General features: G+C 47.1%; 1 protein-coding gene across 1 annotated transcript in view; it reads left to right on the top strand.

Moving 5' to 3' along the window:
* Nucleotides 1-12,956: 12,956 nt before the first annotated feature.
* The window catches only part of TAF1B (TATA-box binding protein associated factor, RNA polymerase I subunit B), a gene marked incomplete at both ends in the record, with an annotated part of 57,107 nt that continues 44,369 nt past the window's right edge, over nucleotides 12,957-25,694 (top strand). The window contains 5 exons of the mRNA XM_084234653.1: nucleotides 12,957-12,974; nucleotides 14,222-14,320; nucleotides 17,770-17,857; nucleotides 20,817-20,914; nucleotides 23,385-23,480. Coding sequence (XP_084090779.1) covers nucleotides 12,957-12,974; nucleotides 14,222-14,320; nucleotides 17,770-17,857; nucleotides 20,817-20,914; nucleotides 23,385-23,480 — 399 coding nt within the window. The remainder of the gene's footprint in view (nucleotides 12,975-14,221; nucleotides 14,321-17,769; nucleotides 17,858-20,816; nucleotides 20,915-23,384; nucleotides 23,481-25,694) is intronic.

Genomic DNA, 25,694 nt, shown 5'->3' on the forward strand with positions numbered 1-25,694 from the left:
TAATGGTTTTTAAATATTTTTGCATGGGAGTTTTTTTTTTTAAAACAAAATCTTACCAGGAGCCTCAAAGCCAAAGGGAATAAAAAACAGAGCTACTGTGATCAGAACATTGGGGTGGGAGGGGGATATGATGCCTGCCTGACCCTGTAAGGCACCGTGACCCCATTCTGAAAACTGCTGTTGCATAATGTCATTTTTATGGTTCATGGTAAGAATATAACATCACCTATTTAATCAGCCTGCTCAGTTGTTTCCAATTTCTTCCTTTGTAAATTGATACTACATTCTTTGAGCACATCCCATAATTAGTTCCCCATGAAGCTTTTTGAACATGGGTGTGACATAATCAGACCTATTAGTATGATGCCAAATACAGTAAAACCTTACTTAACTAGAACTCAGCTAACCACAATCCTTAATTAACCAATTTTCTTTTGCTCAACTTTGGGGCACATAATGGAGACTACTTCCCTCCCTCTTTCCTCTCAAACACACACAGACACACAGAGAGACCATTATGAAATAGGGAGAAATTTAACAAATATGTGCAATAACTGTATCCTGAAAAAAGCAACATAAATATTACTGGGAAAAATTAAAGATGAGTCCAAATGGGGAGGTATACCATACTCATGGACTGGAAGTTTAATAGCATTAAATTGTCTCCCAAATGGATTTTATATAGATTAACCATATATAGATTAATCTATATATAGATTAACCATAATGACATTCAAAATATTAACAGGATCATTGTGAGAAATTTAGTGAAGAAAATTATGTGGAAATTCAAAGTATATAGGATAACCAAAACAATAGTGAAAAAGAGTGACTTGGAGGACTTACACTATGTAGTTTAAAGATCAGCTCTATAGCTGACAATAATCAGATAGTACAGTGTTCAAGTAAAGAACAGCATACAGGGGACCTTCCTGGTGGCCTAGGGGTTAAGTCTCAGCATTATCAAGCTATCACCACTGTGGCCTGAGTTCGAACCCCGGCCAAGGAGCTGACCCTCATGGTGCAGCAGACCTCTCCTGTTTCACCTGCTGTGCCTCTTAGCAGTGTATTTCAGTAGATCTGTCTTTTCTGCTCCCCACTTTGTCTCTGGTGAATCTTCTCACCCCCCCACCTCTGGCCTACACCCCAGTTCTTCTACACACACACACACACACACACACACACAATATATAGAGTACAGACCAAGAGACCATGAGAGAAAATCCAGAAAAAAGTCACATACATACGTGGTCAACTGATTGTCAGCAAAGGTGTCAAGACAATTAAATGGGAAAAAGGATCATCTTTTCAATAGGCACTGGAATATGGTTGGTTATACACATAAAACCACTATCTTTAAAAAATCAGGAGAAAATCTTAGTGATACTGGTTTGGGCAACTATTTTTCAAATAGGACACAAATTTTAAAAAGCGATAAATTGGATTTCATAAAAAATTACAGATGTCTGCTGTTTGAAAATGCACATGGAAAAATGAAAAGGCAAGCCACAGATTGGGAGGAAATGTTTGCAAAATGTGCATAAAATAAAGTGCTTGGGGCCTCCCCGGTGGCGCAGCGATTGAGCGCTGGGTTGCGAAGCTGCCCGCGGCCTCTGCGGCGCCGGTTCGATCCCCGGCTGCTCCCCGGCCAACGGAGGAGGGTCCCGCATGGCGCGCAGACCTCTCCTGCCGCCCGCTGCTCCCCTCAGCAGTGTACTTCGGTCCTTCTGCCTGCTCTGCTCCCCGTTCTGGCTCTGGTGAATTCTCTCACCCTCCCGCGCTTCTGACTGTACCCAGTGCTTGTATAAACAAAACAAACAAATAAAATAAATAAATAAATAAAACATGCCTCTATTAAAAAAAAAAAAAAAACTCTAAAAAAAAAAAAAAAAAGTGCTTGCATCCATAAGATATGAAGAATACTCACAACTCAATAATAACAAGACAATTAAAATTGGGCACAAAATTTGAACAGATATTTTATTAAAAAATATTCAGATGCCAGATAAGCAATGAAAACATTTAACATCATTAGTGATGAGAGAATGCAAATTTCAGCCTAAAGGAGATACTACCATACACCTACTGAAGTGGATAAAATGTACAGTTTTGAGAATGCCAAGTGTTGCCTAGAATGCAGAGCAACAGGAACTCTCAGTTGCTGCTGGTTACAAAATGGTACAAATATGTTGGAGTAGCCAAACCTGAACCTAACCCAAATGCCCATTCATTGGTAAATGTGGATAAGAAAAATCTGTATCTAAATGGGATACTCCTCATCAGTTAGTAGGTATGGACGACTAAAGCAAGCAGCCACATGGATGACCAAAAAAAGCATTATTAAGTGAAAAAAAGCCAAATAGGAAAGATTACTGCATGTGTGTATTTATACGAAAGAGCCAAGCCAGAGTGAGACAGCAGATGCAGGTGAGAGAGGAAGGCCCCGGGGCGGTGTCCTAAGTTATGTTTTTGGTATTGGCTGCACTACCGTATAATGTGTCCAGTGTACACTGAAAATTGGTGAATTTTCTTATAAATAAATGACACCTCTCCTGGATTTGGATTCACCTTCATCCACTGTTTTGTCATCTTCCAGCCACTTAGCAGCTTCACAGTTAACGGTTCTGGAGGGTGATGTCTATAGTGTCAGACACGGGGTTTGAGTTCCTGTTTTCTTATTTCCTTATAGTTTTCAGGCAGCATTTGAGAGAACGATGGAAACAGGAACCGCTTTCTCTCGCGATCTTAGACTCGAAGTCTTAGAGACAATATTTAAAATCACAGGACTGGGCTCTTCCTGTTTCTTAAGGTAATTCCTCCATCCTGCACATTTGGAAGCCCTGCTAGTGAGTTCCCACAACAATAACTACGGCCTCAGATCTTCCAGACCACCCCGCCCTCCTCAAAGGAGCTAAAAAACAATTTCAGCTCATATCAATGTCAGTTCTGAGCGCGGCGCAAGTTGGCTGGAGGACCCCACTGTGGCATGACCCTTCCAGGCTCTTATCCCCACCTTTCTTTATTGGGGTTCATTTCCACCTTTCCTGCCATTTACCTGGCTTTCTACACCCCGATCATTGAGTCTGCCCATCGAGCCTGCTTAGTCTTATCCACAAGGTTTTCCATAATCTCAAATGTCACACCCACCCTCTTCCTAGGGACTCCCTCTTAGAGCCTTCCCTCCACGCGCTCTTGCTGTAGCAGCACCCAGAAATTCCCACTTGCCATCACTGTGGGATTCACGGGCCCCCCGCCTTTTCTGAGTCCTTTGCTTCCTGGATCCCATGGGCTCTTGCCGTGGCTCATGCCTTGTTTTGTTGGATCGTTACGTCCAACAGCTCGCTAAGGAAGAGTACAAGGCGAGAAAGTGCTTTTCTTCTTGCATGTCTGAAAATCTCTCACTCTGTATTCACGTGCCTGGTGGTCTGGCTGAACCCCACGTGCAGGGTGTGACTCAGACCCTGATGCAGCGGCCCATGGTCTCCAGTGTCCAGGGCACAGGTGAGACGCATTGATTCTGGCTCTCTTCCTTTTCTCTCCCTAGAAATCCATGGTATCCTCTCTGTATCCCTGAAATTCTGAAAGTTGACAGTGGGAAAAAGGCACCCACCGGCGGGACCTCACCAGACACTGATCTTCAGCCTTGGTATTGGACTTGCCAGTCTCCAGAACTATAAGAAACCAAAGTTCTGCTTATTATTACTAATACTAATAATAAAGTTCACGGTGGCGTGTCTGACCCTAGACCCTCTGCATCCCCGTGCTAGGCAGACCCTTGTTGACCTGGACACTTGGCTCCAGTTCTGGGAAGGTCCCTTGCATTTTTTCCTTCACAATTTCCTCCCCAGGCTCTCTTCTGGCACTTCTAATAGTTGGCTTCCCACCTCCGAGGCTTCCCCTCGTGCTTTATATATTTTCTCTGCTGCCTTCCATCATTTTGTTTAACCTTCAGGAAATTTCCATTTTGTTTATGTTGAGTTTTATTTCAACTTATGTCTTCCACTTGCTTTCAGGATTTTTCCCTAAAGCGTTCTGGTTCTTGTTTGGCGAATACTCTGTCAACCCCCTTTCCAGGGAGCTTGTTTGAAGTTGTCTCTGATTTCTCCCAGGCCCATTTTCCATGTATTTTTGTTTTCAGCTTCAAGTCCTTAGCCTTCTCTGTATCTGTAGGTGCAGGTCATCAGCTCTCCCTTATGCCTATAGCCTAGAATGTTCTTTGCACATAAGCCAGACTTGGGCCCTCCAGGCTTCAGTCTAATGGGAAGCTCTCTGTGAAGCATCCCAAGGTTCAGCTCTAGAATTCACTCCTTTTTGGCTCTCCCAGAAAGCCTCACCTCCCTGAAGAGCTGTCCCCTCTGCCGAATCAGTGACCACAGGAGGGCTGGCTTTGGGGCGCAGCGGTGAGGCCACAGGCGGAGCTCAGAAGCCAGCTGTGCTTGTTTTCATGGTCTGTTGTCACCGCCTTGCCGTTCTTCCCAACTTTTGAACAGGGTGCTCCCATTTTTATTTTGTGCTGGGCCCCTGAATTGAGAGTAGCCAGTCCTGACCACTGAATGTCCACAGGCCAGGAGTCACCTGGCAGGGACTGTAGCACCCGAGGCCAGAACCACAACCCAGGGGCTCTGTTAACCCCGCAGGCTAGACGGGAGGGTGGAGCACACCCAGGTTTGCCGGAAACCAGTAATGGGTCAACCACCTCCCAGCAGGTCGTGCAACTTGCCTGAGATCCTATCACTCAGGTTTGGGAAAGTGCCGAGCTGGTTCAGTCGCACTCAGCACCCCAGGAGCACAGCAGAAGGTGGCTTTCCTTCTGTGTCGTTGGGCTGCGCCTTCTGGCAGTTGATGTCTTTAGACAAGGCCACTTTGCATCTGGAAGACTTCATTTATTCATCTGCTCACTCACTCAAGACACCTGTGCAGCTCCTACTATGTTAGCAGAAAGAAGCTTCACAAATTAGGATCCCCCTTGGCCTCTGGCGGCGATGTGACCCTACTGGACAGCCTGAGCCTCAGTTTCTATTCCTGTTCAGCGAGGACTCCCTCACAGCCCAGTGATGACACAGCACGGGGCACACACTCTGTGCTCAGCAGATAAATACTCCTGCTTTAGCCTTCTCCTCAGCACTAGTCGGAGAAAGAGGAGGGGGCTTAGCTTCAGTTATGGACACACCAGGACACAGGCAGGCTTTGAGGCGAAGCATGTGTTCATCCAGGAGATCTTAGCTGTCTTCCCTCCAGCGAAAAGGCCGGTGGGTGCTCAGGGGGAGAAAGGCCCCCAGGTAGGAGGTGCCAGGACACTGCTCCCCAGAACATCCCTGTGCTTTGTGATTAGTATTTAATGGGCTCCCAGAAAGCTTTGAAGATAATAATATGTCTCCCCTCCCTTTCAACTGGTGATCTTGAAGTGATACCCTTAGGTCTGTAATGAAGTTTGGAGGCTCTCACCGGGAGCCAAGACTTGCTCTTATCTTGCAAAAAATACTTAAAAGGTTAGTTGTGAAAATGAAGCTGGCGGAGCGGCCTGGCATGGGCACATGCCCTTAGTGCCGCCTTCTCCAGGGGAGGGGCGTGATCACGTTAATCTGGCCTCGTGACATTTGCACTGCACGGATCCAGCTAGGAGGCTTGGCAAGGCCTTTGCGCACCCGTGATCCATGTGGGCTGAGGCCCGCAGATGAGCACATGAGACCAGGAGGAGTGCCGTGGCCTGGTCCCCGAGCAGCCAGCCAGCATGGGCTGCCCATGCTTATAGCCTTTGTTTTTGTCTCCTTGAATGGCACTGAGCCATGTTCTCACCCAGCAGAATATCCTTCACCCAGCTCTTAGCTGAGCAGACCTGGGCTCCAAGCCCTGCGTGGCTGACAGCATTGGGGGTCCACGAGGCAGTGATACCTGCTCTAACTGGCCACACCTGGCAGACCAGGGCCCTGGCCTGGCTGAGTGGCAGGAACCCCACAGCCTGTTCCTGTGAGAAACAGGCCGCATCTGTCCCTGTCACTGTCTAGGATTGGCCCCTGAAATTCTGCCCTCTCTCCCAGTAACCCCAACTTCATTCCCATCAGCACACAAACCTGCAGCGAGTGTTTGGTGTCAGTAGCCTCCGTCTCTCCGGTCACTACCGCCCCTTCGGGAGCTGTCTACACTCTCCACCTGCCCCTGTCCTCCCGGTGGCCGTGAACCAGTCCAAGAAAACCTCCCCACTTCGCTGCAGTCATCTTGTCAGTGACGTGCATCCTGCTGAGCCTGAGGCAGAGCTCGCCCAGGCTGGCCCTTCTTTCTTGGAGTTGTCTTCATGTGGCTCTGGTCACCCGCTCAGCTGTTCTCCTCTGTCCACTTCAGCTGCTTCCCCGCCATCTTCGCTAGAGGGCCCTGCTCTTCTGCCCTCTGAGGGCTACAGCACCAGGCTCACCTCTCTCACCTGCCATCTCCTCAGTGTCCTCACAAGGCCCCAGGGCTTCCCATCCCCTGCTCAAGGTGGCCCCAAATTCGCATCCCAGCCACAACACTCCCTCCAAGTTCCGGACTCGCTTGTCTGGCTGCCCACTGGTGTCTCGTGTTTCTGTGTTTCTAGCTGAAGCCACATGGCATGACAGGTGTTCATCGGTGAGAATCAGGATGAGTAGCTATTGGATCACCGTCATGGCTGCAAGCCTGGCGCTCTTAGGTTTGGAGGCTCTCACCGGGAGCCAAGACTTGCTCTTATCTTGCAAAAAATACTTCACCATCTCTGGTTTTTCTAACGCACACCCCACATTCCCAGTCTGGATTTAACCTTACAGATCTGCTCACCCCACCTGAGCCAGCGGCCTGCCATCACCCAGCTACGTCACTCTTGCTTCCTCTCTTTCTCACACTGACACCCAGTCCAGCGAAGGAAGGCTCTACCTTCAGTCTGTCTGCTTCTCACTTTGCAACAATCACCCCCTCTTCCCAGCACCACCTCTAGGTTAGATTCCTGTACAACCTCCCACTTCATCCACCCTTATCATCTGTGGGCCTGGCCTCACGGGAGGCCTGAATAACACCTCAAAGCATAAGTCAGACCCTGTCATTCCTTCAACGACTTCTCCGCACACTTAGGATTGAATCAAAACCAACCTCGGCCTCAGAAGGAACATCTGAAGTAGTCGTAGTTACCAACTGGTAAGGGGTACAGCTGTGCCTAAATTTCTATAGAAATCAACATTTTAAAATAGTCACTTTTATTTTCTAGATAAACCAACTACTTCTCTCCATAACAGAACTTCTCCCAGGATGCCATCGCTTCCCCCAGAGTTCACATCACCCCAGCCCATCACCTCTGAGTCACCGGCTGGTGTTCAGGCATCCCTGGGGTGGGCTTTGCTGGGTACACTCTCCCTAGCGGCAGGATGGCTGCTGCAGGGCTATGGCCTGGCACAGACGGTGATCAAGCTATCCCAGGCACGGCTACTCAATCAGTGGCCACCAGGTAATTTATAATCTGAAAAACTAGGGGTGTGTTTTCTTAATAATAACATCATCTGTGGTAATGTTATCCCTCAGCTTTTGCTAAACCAGGGCATTACATTCAAACGTTTCTGATCCTTACAAGGTCATCTGCGAGCCTCGCGCATTCAGCATCGAATGGGGGCCGATGAATCCCGCCCAGCCCTGCGCGAGGCCGCACTGCCCTGTCAGGAGGGGTCAGGCAGGGCCTCCCACGCTCAGCTGTCCAGCAGGCGCCTCGGTGCTGCCCCTGGCTCGGCTGCTTGTGTCGTTTCTAAATGCTCTCTCTTGTTTCTGTTTCGTCTCTAAAGGGGCTGATGAAGATCGTGGCCTTGGGAGGCACTGATGCGTTTAGCCTGGCACCTGGCTGAGGGAAGGCTGGGTCCATGCCAGCACCCCTTTACCAAGAATGTGGCAGGGGGCCCCGCCTGGAAGGTGCGTGGGGGGTTAACAAACCTAAATGCAAGTGATGTCCAATAAGAAGATGCCAAGAAGGAGCCACGACCTGGCGTCAAGGCCCTTCCTCCCTTCCCAGCCTCCCTCCTGCCTCAGGAGCCCCCCAGGTCGGCCAGTGCCTGAGTGCCCGGCCCCTGCCTACTCCTGCAGGTTCCCCTGGGCTCTGAACCCAAATCCTGTGACGGCTGTGGAAGGGGCAGGGGAGGCGGCCGTGCAGCTGCCCTGGCGGATCCACACAAGTCCCTTTCCCCTCGCAGGTGGAGCCCATGACAGCGGCCCAGTGCCCGTAGCGGCCTCTGCCTCTTGTCTTCCCCATGTGGCCGGATTTGCATCGTTTTCCCTTGTGCTGCATTTATTCCTCTGTTGCTTTGTCCACCATGTACAAAACTCACCAGAGGTCACGATTTATGACTGACTTGGAAAGAAAAGTGATTAAGGGCCATGAAAGTGCAAAATCAGTTACGGCGATTGCTGGCCATTCCGGCCAGCCCCGTTCCAACAGAGCGCCAGCCCTGAAGAGATGGAAGCTGTTATGAAAACCCTGTGTGAGCTGGCACACTGAGGAACCCGAGGCCTTCGAGCACATGAACAGGCACACACAGGCAGCCCACCACAGCACACTGTCATGCAGTAAGAGGTCGTGGGTGGCCCAGCTTCTCTTGAATAGCTCTGACAGTGACATGAATTATTGTTTGGAGAACAGTACTGTTCAAGGTTTTGCTTATTGTTAATGCTCCTGGAAATCCTCCTTTTATTAGTGATCTTTGTCCCAATATCAAAATGGTGTTCTCCCTCCAGACACCCCCTCTTTGGTCTGGCCTCCAGCTCCCAGGATCTGTTGCCCGGGATATTGCTGCAACTGAGAAGAGGTTGATGTAATTCTGGAAGGATCACAACAGCTATGACTGCATCAAGAACCTGGCTTGGGGTGATGTCACCCAGGAGTGTATGAGTAGCGTGTGGAAGAAGACTCTCAAGGGGGGGTGAGGGGTTGTCCATGATCTCAAAGTATTTGCCAAGAATGAGGGGGTTGCAAAAATCAACAAGGCTGTGAGATAACAAGCAACTTTCATCTGGGTGTGCATGAGGATGACAGGAATTGGCTAATGAGGAGTTGTTGGAACTGCAGCAGAAACGGAAGAAGAAGCAAGAGAAACTGCAGGAGACAGGATAAAGAACCCCAAAGAAGAGTCACAGTGAAGAGAATCTTCACAAAAGCTCTTGCAGACCTCAACAGTTCCTTAAACAGTTTAAAAACATGGATCCCCAAACAGAAAGATTTTCATGAATAGAATGTTTAAGGTACATGATTTTCTTACAAGCAAATCTATGACGACAGAAACAAACCAAGCAAACCACCAAGGACGCATTTCTGAAAAGTGCCACACCTCCTTGAGAGCCTCAGGCCGTCCCTCCAGGCAGATTCCAGAAGAAGGTTTTGTCATCATGACAGTCCCATGCAAGGTCTTTCCCCTGAAGACACCCCAGGGGGACAAGATGTGGAGGTGGGGGACAGTGATATTGAAGATTCCTGCCCGGTGTAGGCCCAGGCTAATATGTGTGATTATGTCTTAGTTTTGAGACACAGGGCAAGCTAGGGTTATTAGGCAGTTTCAGGGACAGTACAGGAGGGGACCTCTGAAGAATTTAGGGAGGCTTCAGAGATAAGGACAACCAAGGAAATACAACCAATTCCATTAGGAAAAACAAACACCCCAGGACCACGGACAATATTAATACTGTTAAAGATGGTCCTGGTTTTCTTCAGGTGATAAAGGGAGGTGGAGACTAGAGAAATGGAGAGTGGTTTAATGTATGGACAACTTAGAAGGGCAGCTGTTTAACTTCAATGTAGAGATGCTCACCCGGAGGACTAGGCCATAAAGATAAAGTGTAGAGATGCTCACTCGAAGGACTAGGCCATAAAGATAAAGTGACAAGCATGACAAATGGGGAAAGGGAAAGCTGTTAGATAAGGAAGGTGAAATTTCCCCACTTAGTAAGTGTGAGACCCTCTGAGAGTTAACCAATCAGGGAGAGAGAGAGTAAAATTTAAACATAATGAGGGAGAGAAAGTATATATTGCCAACGTAATATCCCGTACAGGCTCATCTTGGCCCCTCCCAGGTACTTTATACCTGGGAGTCTTTCTTCTTTGTCTCTTTTCTTCCTAAATAAACTTTTCTTTCAAAGGCAAGATTTGTCTCTCTCTGCTTACTTACTCCAAAAAGTCTGTGAATTCCTTTCTAAGGTTTCACGAGACAAGAACTCCTGGTAAAGCGGCAGCAGTTGTTACACATGCCGGCATCAGTTTTTAACAAAAAAGTTTAAAAAGTAAAAAACTAAAAATAGCAAAAAGCTTATAGAATTAAGAACATAAATAGTTTTCTGCAGCTGCACAATGTTTTAAGCTAAGTGTTACTATAAAAGCTAAACAAAAATTATAAAGTTTGTGAAGTTAAAAAAGTGACAGTAAGCTGCATTAATTTATTATTTAAATAAAAATTTATTGAAAAAAAATTTAATAGATTTACAGTAGCCTGAGTGGACAGGGTTGATGAAGTCTACAGTTGTGCACAGGAGCATGCAGGCCCTCCTGCCCCTCCCTCATCCTCACTCATCACTTCTCACCTTCCTGTGTTGCGATTTCCATTCTTGGTTAAGTGCCTTGTCTAGGCGACCATTTTGTTTTTGGGTTTTTTTCCCCAATACCCTATTTTCACTATACTTCTGCTCTGTCTAGATACCTTAAAATACACAAATACCATTGCATTACAGTTGCCTCCAGTGCTCAGAGCAGCGACCTGCTGTGCAGATTTGCAGCCTTGGGGCAACAGGCTGGATCACACAGCCTGTGTGTGCAAGGGGTGGACCATCAAGGCTCATGTGATTATGCTTTACGACGTTCACACAATGACAAAACCACCTCGTGATGAATTTCTCAGACTGTATCAGTCATTAGCATGTCATGATTGCGGGGGCTGTTCAAATTTTCCTTTTCCTCTTGCATATTTTTGAACAAAGTTTTTCTAGCAAGTTTTCTATTTAATTACAATTCTCAAGTTTATTGGTCTAGATGTAGCCTTGTATGCTCTTTTTAATGCCCATGGTACTTTTAGTGATGTCACTTTTATTACTCTGTTAATTGCTTTCCTTCTTGATCTGTCTTTCCAGGGCTTACTCAATGTATGTGTCTTTTTTTTTTTTTTAATATTACTGTTATGGATCCTCTCTTTTGTAAATTTCTCCCTTCTATTTCCTTCCTTCTATAGTTTTTTGGTTTAACCTTCTTTTTCTAACTTTTTTTTTTTTTTTTTTTGGTGGGACCCTCGCCGGTGGCCGGGGATGGAACCGGCGCTGCAGAGACTGCGGGCAGCCTCGCAGCCCAGCACTCAACCGCTGCGCCACCAGGGGAGGCCCCTTTTTCTAACTTCTTGAGGTGTATGTCGATATCAGTGATTTTTCATCCTTTCTGTTTTCCCCTCTAATAGATGAATTTTGGGGCTATAGAGTTCCCTCTATATTTAAGTGCATTTCAGAATTTTGCTAGGCTCTATTTCCATTATTATTCAGTTCAAAATGGTTCTGTCAGTCCATTGTGACTTCTAAATATTTAGAAGTGCACTGTCTAAACATTGCAGTTATTTAGCATATAGTTGATACACAGCTGATTGCTCAAAAGAAACAATGACAGTTGGAAGAAATAAAATAATGTCTTCAGAGTGCTGAAAAGAAAACAATTGCTAATCCAGTATTCTATACCCAGAGAAAAAAATCCTTTCTATTACAGTGCGCTGTCTCCATAGGGGCAGAATTGGATTAGCCCTGGGCTCTGTGTCTGTCACTGAGATGTACGGAATCCTGGGTACATTAACTGCTTGGGCATCATCGTAGCACTGAGGGCCTTTCTATGGACAGGTCCTTGATCCTTTTGTTAGACTTGAAGTAAAGGTTAAACACACATTCTTGCTTTAAACACATCAACACCTGCAGGCAGGCTTTTGTGTTAAATGAAATCTCTGTTCTAATTTTGTTGCCCTGCTGCCTGTCCTGGAGCTGCCTAAGTGTTGTTGCACCATATTCCCTCTGAGCGGCTGAGCTCTTTTCTGGAAATCCACCCCCGCGCTGTGCTCTCACGGGCAGCAGAGTCCCCCTCAGGAGCCCTCCAGCAAGGCGCATTTCCCTGAGGAAGAAGTCACCAAGGCCCTGGCACCGGAGCTAGTTTTAGGAAATGCATATGAAAGCTCCTCAGCTGAAATCCCCAAGGCCCTGGCACCGGAGCCTGGCTCCTCTGCTGAAACACCCCTCCAGGGTCCACAGGGTTAGAAGACACTTTCCCCAAGGAGGCGGGCTCTGTTCAAGAACAATCCATCTCCCGCTAAGGAACAGCCGGCAGACACTGTCTCCTGTGGAGCAACTGCGTGTCCAAAGCTCCACAGGGCGGCGTGGCGGCCATTGAGACTGTCCTGCGCACACGTAAAAGCCTCGCAGGGTCACTCGTCTACTGACCGCGTCCTGGGAGCCGGGTGAGCCCCCGCTCGGACCGCGGGGCCCGGCAGCCCCGGACGCTCCCCGCGGGGCCCGCGCCCCGGCTCCCAGGCCCCGCTCCTGCCGCTCCTCTCCGGCTGCGCCGCCGGGACGCGGCCCCCGGGCCCCCCTGCCCCGCCGAGCCCGCCGGCCCCTCCGCGGCGCCGCTTCCGGGCCGAGCCCGGCGCCGAGCGCGCCCCGCGACGAGGCCGGGTGGGCTCTGCCCTGCGGGCGGCCCGGGGTGCCCCGCCCAGCGCCGCCGCCGCCCAGGCGCTTCGGGCCCGGCTTCAGCTCCCCCACAGCGGGGCGCGGCGGCCCGGGACGGGGCGGCCGAAGGGCCTCCCGGCTTCGCCCCAGCACCGGGCGGGGGCGTCCCCGCGGGCACCTCCGTCCGGAACCTGAAGTCCCGGCCCGGGTTTCCGCCCGGAGCGCGCCCGCCGACCTCCCGGAAGCCGCGCCCGTTGCCGGGGTAACGGGCCCCGGCGGCCGCGGGGCGGCGGCGCGCGATGGATCTGGAGGAGGCGGTGAGCGGGCCGCGCGCCGGGCGCGCCTCTCGGCGGGGCGGGAGCGGAGCTGAGCGGGCGGCGGGGAAGAGGCCGGAGGCCGCCGCGGGCTGTGGGGGCGGGGCCGCGGGGCGGGGCGGCGCGGCGCGGCGGGGGCGGCCGGAGGCTGGAGTTTCTGGCCGGGCGAGGCGGTGGGGGAGGGGAGGGGAGAGGAGGGGAGGGGAGGGGGCGCTGTGGGTCGGTCCGCGGGCGTCGCCCCAGGACCCGGGCGCGGGTTTGGTGGGGTGGCCACCCGCATGGCTCAGCCTCTCCGAGGACCACCCGCGAGGGCCGGCGGGGGCGAGGGAGGCGGGGTTGCACCTGCGGCGCCCGAGCAACCCCTGCGAGTCCTCGGGGGTCCCCCCTCACCCCTCCCCACCCCCATCTCCATCTCCGCCCCCGTCCGGGCCAGGGATTCAAAATCTGGGCCTGGGGCCGGCCAGGGTCCCCGGCTGTCGGCGCGGGGTCGCCGGGAAGCGCCGTCCCCCTGTGGGGATTCTGTTGACGCTGTTTTGACGCGCTGCGCCCGCGGCCCCGGCGGTGACGGCGCTGACGGGCCCGAGACGCGGCTCGGCCGCGACGGGCGGGGCCTCGCGGGGCGCTCGCGCGGAATGGGGGTCCCGCGGGGGTCTGCGGCGACCGCCGGGCGCCCGAGGTCGGAACCGCGACCCCGCGGCCCGCGCTCCTGAGGAGGCGCCTGTCGCGGCCTCGCGCCCCGCCTGACGCCCGCGGCGCCGGGGAGGGAGGGGGGTGGCGGGGAGGGAGGGGGGGGAACCTGACGCGACCCTAATAAAGTCTGTCCCCTCGGCGGAGAGCCTGTGTTTTCAGTGTCCCTGACACGGTTCCAGGTGGTGTACGCTTTGTTTTTTTACGTTTTCTCAATATTTAAATTTTGTCACAGCATTTTTGAGGCGCTGTGTTCACTCATCCTTTTTCCACTTTACGTTATCGCCTCCCCCCCTTCCACAGCCCCCGTTTTAGTGACTTTCATAATTTAATTCCGGTGCAAGCTGGTCAGAGACTGAACTGTTCTTGTTTATAGATAATCTCATTCGTGTATTTCCATTTTCTGTAATTTTACATATTGCTGTGATTTCATATATTTCTATTTTCCCGCAGCTTGTAGGGGAAACAATTGCAGGGAGCCCTCTAGGTAGAACTTCAGGGTTTAGCGCAATGTATGAAATGTGGTTTGATATTTGATAGTAACACTTTCCTGTCTTCCGTAGAGAGAGTTCCGAGAACGCTGTACCCAGTGTGCTGCAGTCTCTTGGGGTCTCACGGATGAAGGCAAATATTACTGTACTTCTTGCCATAATGTCACAGAAGTAAGTAACAGATCTCATTTGTGAATTTGCCTATGTTTAAAAGGTTACCGGTTCAGCCTGTTATGTGGCATTGTTCCCAAAGAATTAATCCGTTTTTATCACCCAGGTAGAGCTCATGTTCCAAGAATATAGGGAGTCTTCAGGGGTTTATATATGTGGTCATGGAATTTGTAAATGAGATTTAGTGTGAACTCTTGAGATTATGTATAAATGATTTCGTGATTCAGACTGTGTGGTCTAAGGGGAAATAATTAAAATTGGACTTAGGAGATGATGCATTTCTTTTTATCTATTAATACTTATTTAAGTTTTTAATATATTTTGGTAGCTTAGAGGTTTGGAGGATAGAAGTTTAGAAAAATTGAGGATGATTGAATATCTACAAATGCTCTATTATCATTTTAGCTTTTATAGATTACAAAGTGGTTTTTTTACACATTATTTCATTTTCTACAATTAGCATTCTCTTATAATCATAAAAATCCACTAAGCTCACACAAATCTAACCTACACCTTTATTAAAATTAACAAAAACTTACAATAGCTGTTGTCTAAACTGGCTAAATTTAAGACCTAGAATTTTTTTCTGAATAAAATACACCAAGATAATTTTCTAATCCTGTTACCAATTTGAAGGCCTTTCCCCAGGTTGCAGAGTCTGGGGTGCAGAGCGTGAGGATCTCATGCAGAGGAAGGAGGCGTACAAGGCAAGGCCGCTGCAGTGCTTGTCAGTAGGTGGGGCCAGTAGGCTCAGGAGTTGTGAATTTGGCACAGCCATGGTTTACAGTGTTGAGCCGGGATTTGAGCTCGAGCCTTCAGACTCCAGCGTTCATGTTACCATCCCTGCCTCTTCCAGTAGGCTGTCACACTGCCCGGGTAACCTGGGGAAGTGAGGCACTGTTCACAGTGGGCTGCTGGGTCCTCTGCTGGTTCCCACACCTTCAGGGCAGTACAACCAAAATAAGGGTGTGGACAGCCAGCCCTTGGACAGGCTAACCAAGCCAGGACTCTTCTTTCTGGAAAAGGAGCTACTCAAAGTCTATAGAGCCAGGAAGAAACAAACTGTTACCTTCACCACATGGGCCTAAGATAAGGCAAATATGGGACAGACGAAAGTAGCTGTGAAGACTTTGGCCTCTGCCCAAGGTGGGGTAACAGGGACCAGATTTACCAACCTAACTTAAAGAGCTAAAATCCTGGGTAAAAATAGATGAAACAAGTTCAACATTTCCCCTTTAGAAAAGTGGTTAATTGAACTTGCAGCTCCATTCACACAAGAAGCTTTTCTTTGAGACTGTCATTGTCCTTCGGCCTGTAGTTGGAGTTCTTATGTCTGCTTCCCATTTCTTAGTTACACTGAATATTAAAAAGTTCTCAGATTGCTGGGGTGATGGATATGTTCATTATTTTGATTATGACCATGGCTTTGTGCATACACCACACCCACATCAGGTTGTACATTTTATTGTGTGCAGTTTAGCCTCTGCTTTGCTGCCTGTCAGGACACTAGCAGTCTCACTCACCATTGCTTTTGTAGCAGCTGTGCAGATGTAAACACAGCGACAAAAAGTGGGTCAACTGAACAGTTGCCACTAGCAGAGCTTACAATTTTATAGAAATTAAAGCACATTACTTGCTTCTAATAGCTCCCCTGTGATAATGTTTCTGTTTCATTCTGTCTGATAAAACCTGCAGCAGTCACTGTTTAACTTAAAAGGGCCCAGTACCACTGCCTTGACCCACATTTGAAAGACTATCAGCCTGTGTGGACTCACTTATTGAGAATGCAGCACTTTGAGGATGGGCAGCATCTTCCATGGGCCAAGAACTTAGCTCGGTGACTTCCAGGCAGTGCTTGTGTTGCCCAACTTCAGTGGTTCCTCTTGGCGTGATGGCAGTGCAGGTGTATTGGGGCTGCCCGTTGTGTGGTGCTGTGCAGAGCCAGGCCCGGAGTGCCTAGGAGGCAGCGGTCATAACAAAGAGTGGCAGTCATGGTGCAGCTTTCCCATTTCTCTGCCCCTTTCCTTGCGCTCCTCCTTCCTCTGCATGTGATCCGCAACCTCTGCTCCCGAGACTCTACAGCCTGGGGAAAGGTCTTCAAATGGGCAACCGGATTAGAAAATTGTTTTGTTGTATTTTATATAGGAAAAAATTCTAGGTCTTAAAACTGGCCAGTTTAGACAACAGACATTGCAAGTATTTTGTGAATTTTAATAAAGGTATAGGTTAGACTTGTGTGAGTTTAGTGATTTTTATGATTATAAGAGCAAGTTTATTGTAGAAACTTTGGAAATTATGAGGATGAAAACCAAAATTACCAATCATCTCAACAGACAGTATTTCAGTAGTTTCCTTTCAGTTTTTTCCCTTTGTGGGGAAGGAAGAAGGGGTAGGTGAGGACTAGTGAATCTTTTGTCTTAATGCGTTTTCTTCCTGTGCTATTCTAAACATTGTAGAGATTTTTTGTTGACTAAACTATTCAACAATGTAACTATATGCTATTTTAATTAATGAGAAGTCCAATTTTAGATTGCTAGCTTTTTCTGTCTCTTAGCCATTTCACTTTTGTCTAGTCCAGATTTTAAGTCTTCGTTCTTGCCTACTGTTCCGTAAGTTTTATCTGCTTTTGCTGGGTGACGGCTTTGGTGTGTATTCTGGTAAGTCTTAGGTTCGCACTGTGGTCAACTGCTTTGCATATTGTTCCTGGGACTAGAGAGAACATGTTCCAAAACTCCTGTTGCTAGGGACTTTTTATTCTTATGAAAGTTGAAGATAAATTTCATTTCTAGTCTCTGAATTTAGAGAACATAAGTATTCTCTGTTGATTAAAAATCTTGTCCTTTCTTTCACCATTAAGATTTAATACTTTCATTTTTTGGTTGTGAGAGAACCAGAACCTGAGGTGCCAGCCCTTGAGAATACTCAGAACTGAAGTCTTTGGGTCTGAGTCGCCCTTGAGTCATTGCAAAAACCCTGTAGATTTGATGAAAATGAAATGGCACCTGTTTTACGGAATTACTAACAAACACACAGAAAAGTAGGGCAACTCTGATCTACGTGTAGCTTAGGCATTGCTCATTACAATAAATGCAGAAATTATTTTAATTTCAAAGTGTGTTTTGGGTGGAGAAAAAGGGGATAAATTTGCCTTTAGGGTTGATTTGAAAAGTTACAAGGTTATTTAAAAATAAGAATATACTCATTTGATGAACATTTATTTAGTGTTTGCTATGTTCTGGGCACTGTTTTAGGAACCAAGAAACTTTGAATGAAAAAAAAGTAAACTAAAGGTTAACCAGAATGTTATCATTTGTGGGAGTCTCCCAAACTGTTTAGGTGGCTGATCCTGCTCTCATGGTTTGGTTCGTGACACTTCCCAGGGCCTGCTTAGAAATGCCTTAGGGAGCCATAAAGCTACCTTTGTGATGGGCCCTTTCTGTTTCCTGCAGATATCAAAGGAAGTGCTAAACACGGGGGCTATCCCCAATACTAAGATACAGGCCATCAACAGAGGGCTTAAAAAGAAAAGAAAACTTGGTAAGTTTTTTCTTTGTATGTGCTTGTAGCATTCCTTAGGCACCTTTCTGCCTTCATGATTTGAAGATGTGGAGTGGAATTTTAAATAGATTCTAGAGAAGTTGTCAGAATTTTAAGCAGGTAATCCAGTATCAGTGGTAAGACCAAAGGCTGTGTCTGGCAGCAAGTCCTCCTGTGTCCTGCCTCGTGTTGCGGGCTTGCATTTCCATTGGAGCAGCTGTTATCAAAAAAATATTAACAGCAGAAGGCACATATGTTCTTTTTGACTGTTGGCATATGCTTTCTGTTCTTTGTTGCCTATTATGAATAGGATTTTCTGTGCTTTTTAAAGAAAAATGCTTATTTTGCAAAGTGACGCAACTATGAAGTGTCAGGTTAGGTGAGTTAAACACGATACTCAACTTTCAGAAATCCATTTCTTACATTGACTTTTGAACACACCCTTTTCAAACAGGGAATATTATTTTTCCTTCAAATAGCCTCAGCATGAATGTGCTTTGAGAGGTAATCAGTTTCTTTAATCCAGTGAGTACATGTAATTAACCATTATTGCAAAGCATCTGAGGTAAAGTGTAACTGATGATTTTTATTTCTGGGAGTAATTTCCTAGGAGTGTATTCTTTTTTTTTTTAAATAGAGGCATGTTATTTATTTATTTTGTTTGTTTGCTTGTTTGTTTGTTTATACATGCACTGGGTACAGTCAGAAGCGCGGGAGGGTGAGAGAATTCAACAGAGCCAGAGCGGGGAGCAGAGCAGGCAGAAGGACCAAAGTACACTGCTGAGGGGAGCAGCGGGCGGCAGGAGGGGTCTGCGCGCCATGTGGGACCCTCCTCCGGTGGCCGGGGAGCAGCCGGGGATCGAACCGGCGCTGCAGAGGCTGCGGGCAGCCTCACAACCCAGCGCTCAACCGCTGCGCCACCGGGGAGGCCCTAGGAGTGTATTCTTAAGTTTAGAACCAGGCTAATGATGATGGTGGACTCTTCTACATAAGATAGCGTTAAGGATGCACACACATGAAATAAATGAATGTCTGTGTGTACATATGTATACACACATATATGAAGTATATATAAAATATCTATATGAAATAATTCTTAGGTGAATAGAGAATGCCTCAATGTGACTTTTTCATTAGGCTAAAGCCTTAATTTTAATGGATTTATTTTGGAGTAATAGATTAATTCTCATCAAATTTTTTTTAGAGTAGAGCCTGATTAATTTCGATTTGACCTATTTAAATAATTAAAACATAGTTTAAACTTTAATTGCTGAAGGAACTTCAGGTGCTTCAAATTAGATGTCAAGTGTCTTATATTCAGCCTTTTGTCCTTGGTTTCATCATCTAGGAAATGAGATCCTAGACTCGGAATTAAAAATGACTATCAGTTTCTAAGAACTGTGCAGGCAGGACAGAGTGCACATGTATACGGCTCGAGGGGCTTAAACCCTCTCAGCTTCTAAATGCATCAAAATGACAGGCCCTCCGCTTGACTCCCAGCCAGCCTAAGACTCCTTCCTAGAGTTGAGCTGGTCAGCAGGGAAGGGGAGACCTTGTGACATTCAGGGAAGGGAGAGAAGGGAGTCCTCGTTCTGCAGGTGGAAGGGGCCCTGGAGTCAGAGGAAGAGGCTGTGAGTAGTAAGTGCTGCTAGGGTTTTCAGAGAGGTACAGTATTTGTCCATCAACATTTTCTTTTAACTGGTAGTTCAGCTTAAACACTTGACTTTGTCAATTGCAGTGGCAGATTTATTCACAGTCTCTTAGGGTTGTTCTGAGGATTCAAAAAATAATCTACCTAAAATACCTAGCACACCCCAGGTACCTAAGCAGAGCTCTGTGCTTACTAGTCTCCATGCTTTCAACTTCCCACTACAACCCTGGCCTGTTTTCAGAAGAGCAGGGGGCCATTGAACAGTTGACTTTCTTTGAATGTTTTTGTCCCTTCTGCATTCCTGGACTGTCACATCTTGGCTTTTGCTTACTCATTCTCCAAATATTCTCCTTATGAGGTGGAACAGAGGGATGGTAGAAGCAGCAGCTTGGTACTTTCATTTGGAATTCTGCTGGGCATTGTTCAGTACAAGATACATTTTTTGAACTTATTTCATTGTTTTAAATCTATTTGCTATTCATTTTCTGCCTTTTAATATTTCGAAAAAGTGGGCCTCCCCGGTGGTGCAGAGGTTGAGCACTGGGTTGCGAAGCTGCCTGCAGCCTCTGCAGCGCCAGTTCTATCCCCGGCCGACGGGTGAGGGTCCCACATGGCGCGCAGACCTCTCCTGCCACCTGCTGCTCCCCTCAGCAGTGTACTTCGTCAGTCTGCCTGTTCTGTTCCCCCGCTATGGTGAATTCTCTCACCCTCCCGCGCTTCTGACTGTACCCAGTGCTTGTATGGATAAATAAATAAATCTTAAAAAAAAAAAAATTTCAGAAAAGTTCTAGATCATTAAAACTATAGGTTGGGGCCTCCCCGGTGGCGCAGCGGTTTGAGCGCAGTGCTCTGAAGCTGTCCGCAGCCTCTGCAGCGCAGGTTCATTCCCGGCTGGCAATAGAGATTCCTATGTGGCACAGCAGAACTTTCCTGTCGCGCCCGCTGCTCCCCTCAGCAGTGCTTTCTGTCTGTCTGCCTGTTGTGCTCCCCATTCTGTCTCTGGTGAATCCTCTCACCCTCCCACGCCTCTGGCCTATACCCCAGCTATTGTAAATAAAAAAATAAATCTTAAAAAAAAAAGCCCATAGGTTATAGGTCATTAAACTATGAAAATGATGCTTAGCTTTAGCATTCGTGGACAGATTTTTGCCAGACCAAAGACAAGAGAATATAGGAAATATGGAAACTCTACTCAGGGGTACAAGAAAATTCTAGTTGCAATGTATAAAACACAACTGTAACTATGCAGTACCATTACAGTTAGCAAATTAGGAGCACAAATGTCTGAAAGATGTTCTTTGTCATTAGAGAAAGGCTGGGATTGGTATGTGTGCGAAGGTTTTCAGCATATACTTTGTCAACAAGCAGAAGCCTTAAAAAATCTTGGAGTACGCCCAGAATTAAAGGTAAGTGCACCTTTTTCTAAGCATTTGCTTTAGATTGTTATGGTTTAAAGAACGATAAGAGTTAAAGTGAAATTAAGGAGAAGAGAAGATTCTCTGTAGTAACACTTTGATTACTGAAAGAATCACTTTTCCTGGAAATTTCACTTTAATCCTTTCGCTGGTCCAGTAATTCCTAAAGTATGTTATACCGATGTGAATGAACAATACTTCCATTGTTTCCAGAGGAAAATAAAAACGGTTTAATCTTCAGATATTTAGGAAATAACTTAAACAAAGTAAAACAAATAAGTTTGGAGACTTCTTGGTGACTTTTATGTGTTAATAATGTGCTTGCTTGATTTCCAAGGGAATGTAATATGCAGTGTTCACAATTTAAGAACAGAATCCTTTGGTGTGTGTATGTTTGAGGCACCTGTCAGGACTTGAGGGCCACAGAAGCTCTGTGGCATTGGGGAGCGGACCTGGAGGCAGGGGTTCTCATGCTGCAGCTTATCAGTAGGTCACCTGGGCTTGTGAAGACACACTGCTGGACCCCATGCCAGGGCCCTGATCACGAGACCTGGAGCAGGCCCTGCAACGGGCACTTCTAACACGATCCCAGAGGATATTTGTGCTTCTGGCCATGCTTTGGCTTTGCTCTGCTCAGGAGAATTGTAGTGTCCCTGCTGTTACTTGAATTCCCGAGTCCCTCATCTGGGTGAGGCAGGAATTCTTTTACAGGCCACTGTTTAACCCCAGGTGGTCGTGGCATACTTGCTTCATGCCCAGAGTTGGGGCGGGGGCGCCAAGAAGGCGAGGGCTTGTGTGTGCTCGGCTTGAGAAAGCCGGAAGTCATACATGGACACACCTTGTTTTATTGTGCTGTGCTTTAGTGCACTGCACAGATAATTGCATTTTCTGTACCAGCAGAAAGATTACAGCTTGCTGAGGGCTCAGATGATGGTTAGCATTTTTTAGCAATAAAGTATTTTTAAATTAAGGCGTGTACTTGTTTTTTTAGCCATTGTGCTATTGCATATTTAATAGACTGTAATGTAAACTCTACTTTTATGTGCACTGGGAAACCAAACAATTCGTGTGACTCACTCTGTGGCGATGTTTGCTTTATTGCGGTGGTCTGGAACCAGACCCAGCACACCTCTGAGGTGTGCCTGTAACAATAGGCTCATAAGTGACATTCAGGCAGTCAGAGAGTGGGAGATCAACGTGCAGACATCATCCAGAAAAGATTCGTAGAGGAGCCTTTGCTATTCATACCAGTGTCTGGGAGCAAGCCCAAATCAGTGACCTCCAGACCAGCATGTAGCCTAAATGATCTGGGTCCAAAAAGTATTTTAGGACTTAAAAATCCAAAAACTGTCAGAGCCTTCCCCATGATCGTCATTGCGTAGGGTGGGATTATTGGTTGTCCGGAGCTTGGTGAATCTGGTTTCTCCCTGCGGAGTTCGCCTGTGTGTAAATCCTTTTATAAAGAGTTGCATATAGTTACAGCAGTAGCTGCAGTAGGGATTACTCCCTCCTGTGTAGCTTCCTACCCGCTTCATCAGGGGTGATCCTGAAAACATTTTCTCTGAATTTAGCTACTGAGCACATAACTTTGCAGCTGACTGGCTAAATGATGCAGCGAAGGCCTGCTGAGAACACAGCCTCCCAGCCCCGTACCAATTCCGCATCCCGTTCGCAATTTTTCTGTTTACTGGCCCAGTTACGCAGTTTTTCAGTGGTAGAATGGAGCAAACAGCCGTCTTGCAGTATTGCGTTAGGCTAATGGCTGCCTCGTGATTGGTAGATGGTGACTAGATGGAAGAGCTGTTTTGTGTTACTCCTCTTGGACTGGGGTGGGGAGCAGGAGGTCAGCAGGTCAGTATCTGCCCCAGCTGGAAGTGTAGTCACTTCTACGTTCTTTCTCGTTCTTTCTTGGATTGAATTAACTTGCAAAACGAAGGGATCCAACTAGGTGATCTTTACAGAAATAATCTCTTCCTTTTTAAAATGTGAGACTGAAGAAGTTACTTAGTGTTTCTGATATCAGCGATATTGAAGTGGAGAATATCCGGCTGACCTGCTGATGAGCTGAGGTTGGGACTTAGCCTGCAGACTGAAAGTTTCAGGGAACAGCTGATAAGCACCCTCAAGGCCACACGCACCCAGATTCATGCATTCGCGGATGACTGTACCCCTGGCTCTAGTCAGTAAATACTCTGTCACCTCGTTGCTTGGGACTCAAACTTTGGAGAGCTCCTGTGAGCCCGTCGGTGTAAATAAAGACCTTCCCTCCTCGCTGAGTGCTGCCTGGTTCCCTGACAGAATCGTGCCATGACAATAAGTCTCCCTAAGGAAGAGCGGGGCAGAGAGGCGAGAAGGCCTTCTGTGGAAGGCGGCATGTAAAGCACAAGAGATGCTTTGGTACAGATGCGCGGGGTATTTGTCATCATCACCCGAATCACCAGTCCTTTCCCTTCCACCTTAGAATGAAGTTTTACACAATTTTTGGAAGCGTTACCTTCAGAGGAGCAAGCAGGCATACTGTAAAAACTCGATTTACGCCAGGAGAAGGAAAGCTGTGGTAAGTTACAAGTCTGAGAAGTGGAAATAAAGGAATCTCTAGTGAGAGGTACACAGTGAAGCAGATGTGCAGCCTCGTCTAGGGTGATTGTGCGCACCAGAGGGTTTTCTGTGATTTCTGGTCCAGAAGATCAGAATCTGACGGGGACAGTGGAATTAATTTCAACTTCTTGTTTGATGAGCAGAAACAAATTTGCGGTTACGTTCTAAATGAAAACCTAAGCAACTTTTGTCATTGTACTATTTTAAAAAATTCTTTTTTGCACATGGCATTCCTTTTGTATGGAATACCTAGTTACTTTATTTGGTATTTCAAGATCCAGCTAAGTTATTTTCTCTTTCAGAAGCCTTTATGTGAAGAGAACCAAGTCTGGGTGTCTTACTCTACTCCCCACTCCCCACATTCAGCAGAGCAGCTATATTTTTAGTGATTAGTTTTTAACTGCTTTGTTAATGTGCTGTGGAACTTTTATTTTTGGGTAGGGAAGGACTTCACCTCTTAGAAAAGCAAGTTTGGCCAACTTTGTTGTGTTCCATGTGTGGTATTCTCTGGCCTGAGAAGAGATTCTGAACCTACCTGACGCACATTTGTTAGGAACTTGGAAACATGACCCAGTGATTCCTGGTTTGCTTGGGGGCTTATGGGTTCCACCCTCAGAGGTTAGTGACCCAGGGTTGGGTGCTAAGAATGAACAGTCCAGAGTAGCAAAATACTATGGTAAGAGGGGAAGTCTCCTAAGTGGTTAGTTTAGGAAATGTCTTTTTGAAGTGTGAGACAATGAATTTAAATAAACCCAAGAAAAATAACTTGAATTTATGGGAACATCAGAAGATGCTCTGGTTTCTAAGGTAATGCTTTGTTTTTTTGTTTAAAGAAAAAGAGGGCCTCCCAGGTGACCTAGGGGTTAAGTCTCAGTGCTAGCACCACCACGGCCTGAGTTCCATCCCCAGCCAGTTTGCTGACCCACACATTGTGCAACAGACCTCTCCTGTGTCCCCACTGCTCCCCTCAGCAGTGTGTTTCAGTAGATCTGCCTGTTCTGTTCCCCATTCTGTCGCTGGTGAAGCTTCTCACTCCCCCCTCCCCACACCTCTGGACTACACCCCAGTTCTTCTATGCAAAAATAGATTATATTAAAAAAGAGAAAGGAATAATTGAGACTTAAGAACTTACTATTTAAACTCACATGACTTATTGATTACATCTGTGCACAGGGAATTGCTCAGCATGTAGAAAATGAATCAGAACTTGGCATTCTCTCTGGTATTTTAATATTTTTAGGTTAAGATAAAAAAAAAAGGTGTGGTCGACTTGAGCAAATATCTGTCTAAAGTAATGTTAGCATCACACTACAATCTTCTTGGTGAATAAATAAGCAAAATTTTAAACTGATATATAGATTGGTAAATATAATTTCTGATGAAAGAGTACGGCAGTATTCTATTTTGAAATGAAAAAGGAACAATTACTTTTAAATTGGAAGTTTAGTTTTCTCAAATAATCAAGTATTTTCTTTGTGTTTGGCTCTGTTCCAAGAAGAGTAAGGGGCCAGCATCACCCGTGACGACTATGATCCTGGGTGAAGTCCATTCCTTAACCCTAGGAAAGCAATCAAGTAAGCACAGATGTGAGTCAGGGTACTAGACAGATGTTGGGATGGCACGGAAGGTGCTGTTTGACAGGGAACAGTCGGGGAGGCCTCCCTGTTGAGAGGTTTAAGTAGTAAAGCAGCAAAAGAGTGAACCATGAGGATCCATAGGGGGAGAAATGACAATTCCAGCCTCACCTGCACCTACTGAAGCCGACTCGACATTTAACATAGTTCCCAGGTGCTTCCTAGACAAAAAAGTTTGAGAAGCATTCTGCTAGGTAGAAATAGTGGTGACTGGGACAGGTGTTGGGAATGGAAGTAAGTGGTAGGATTCTAGATGAAGTCGGGATGGAGCCCACAGAATTCCCTCATGGATTGGGCATGGGGTGATAGAGAAAGAGGGGAGTTGTCAGGATGACTGCAGGGTTTTGGCTTGAGTAGTAAATGGAAGGAGTTGTCACCACCTGAAATAACAGGTAGAGCAGGAAGGTCAGTAGTTCCGTTTTGGGCATTCTCAGCGAGGCGGCCACTGGACGTGCCAGGGGAGCTGCGTCCCTCGGACAGACAAGGGAGTCTGCGTTCCAGGGAGAGGTCGAGGCTGGAGCTGTGGATTTGGAAGCTGT

Source organism: Talpa europaea, assembly GCF_964194135.1.
Source record: "Talpa europaea genome assembly, chromosome: 6".
Taxonomy (NCBI): Eukaryota; Metazoa; Chordata; class Mammalia; order Eulipotyphla; family Talpidae; genus Talpa; species Talpa europaea.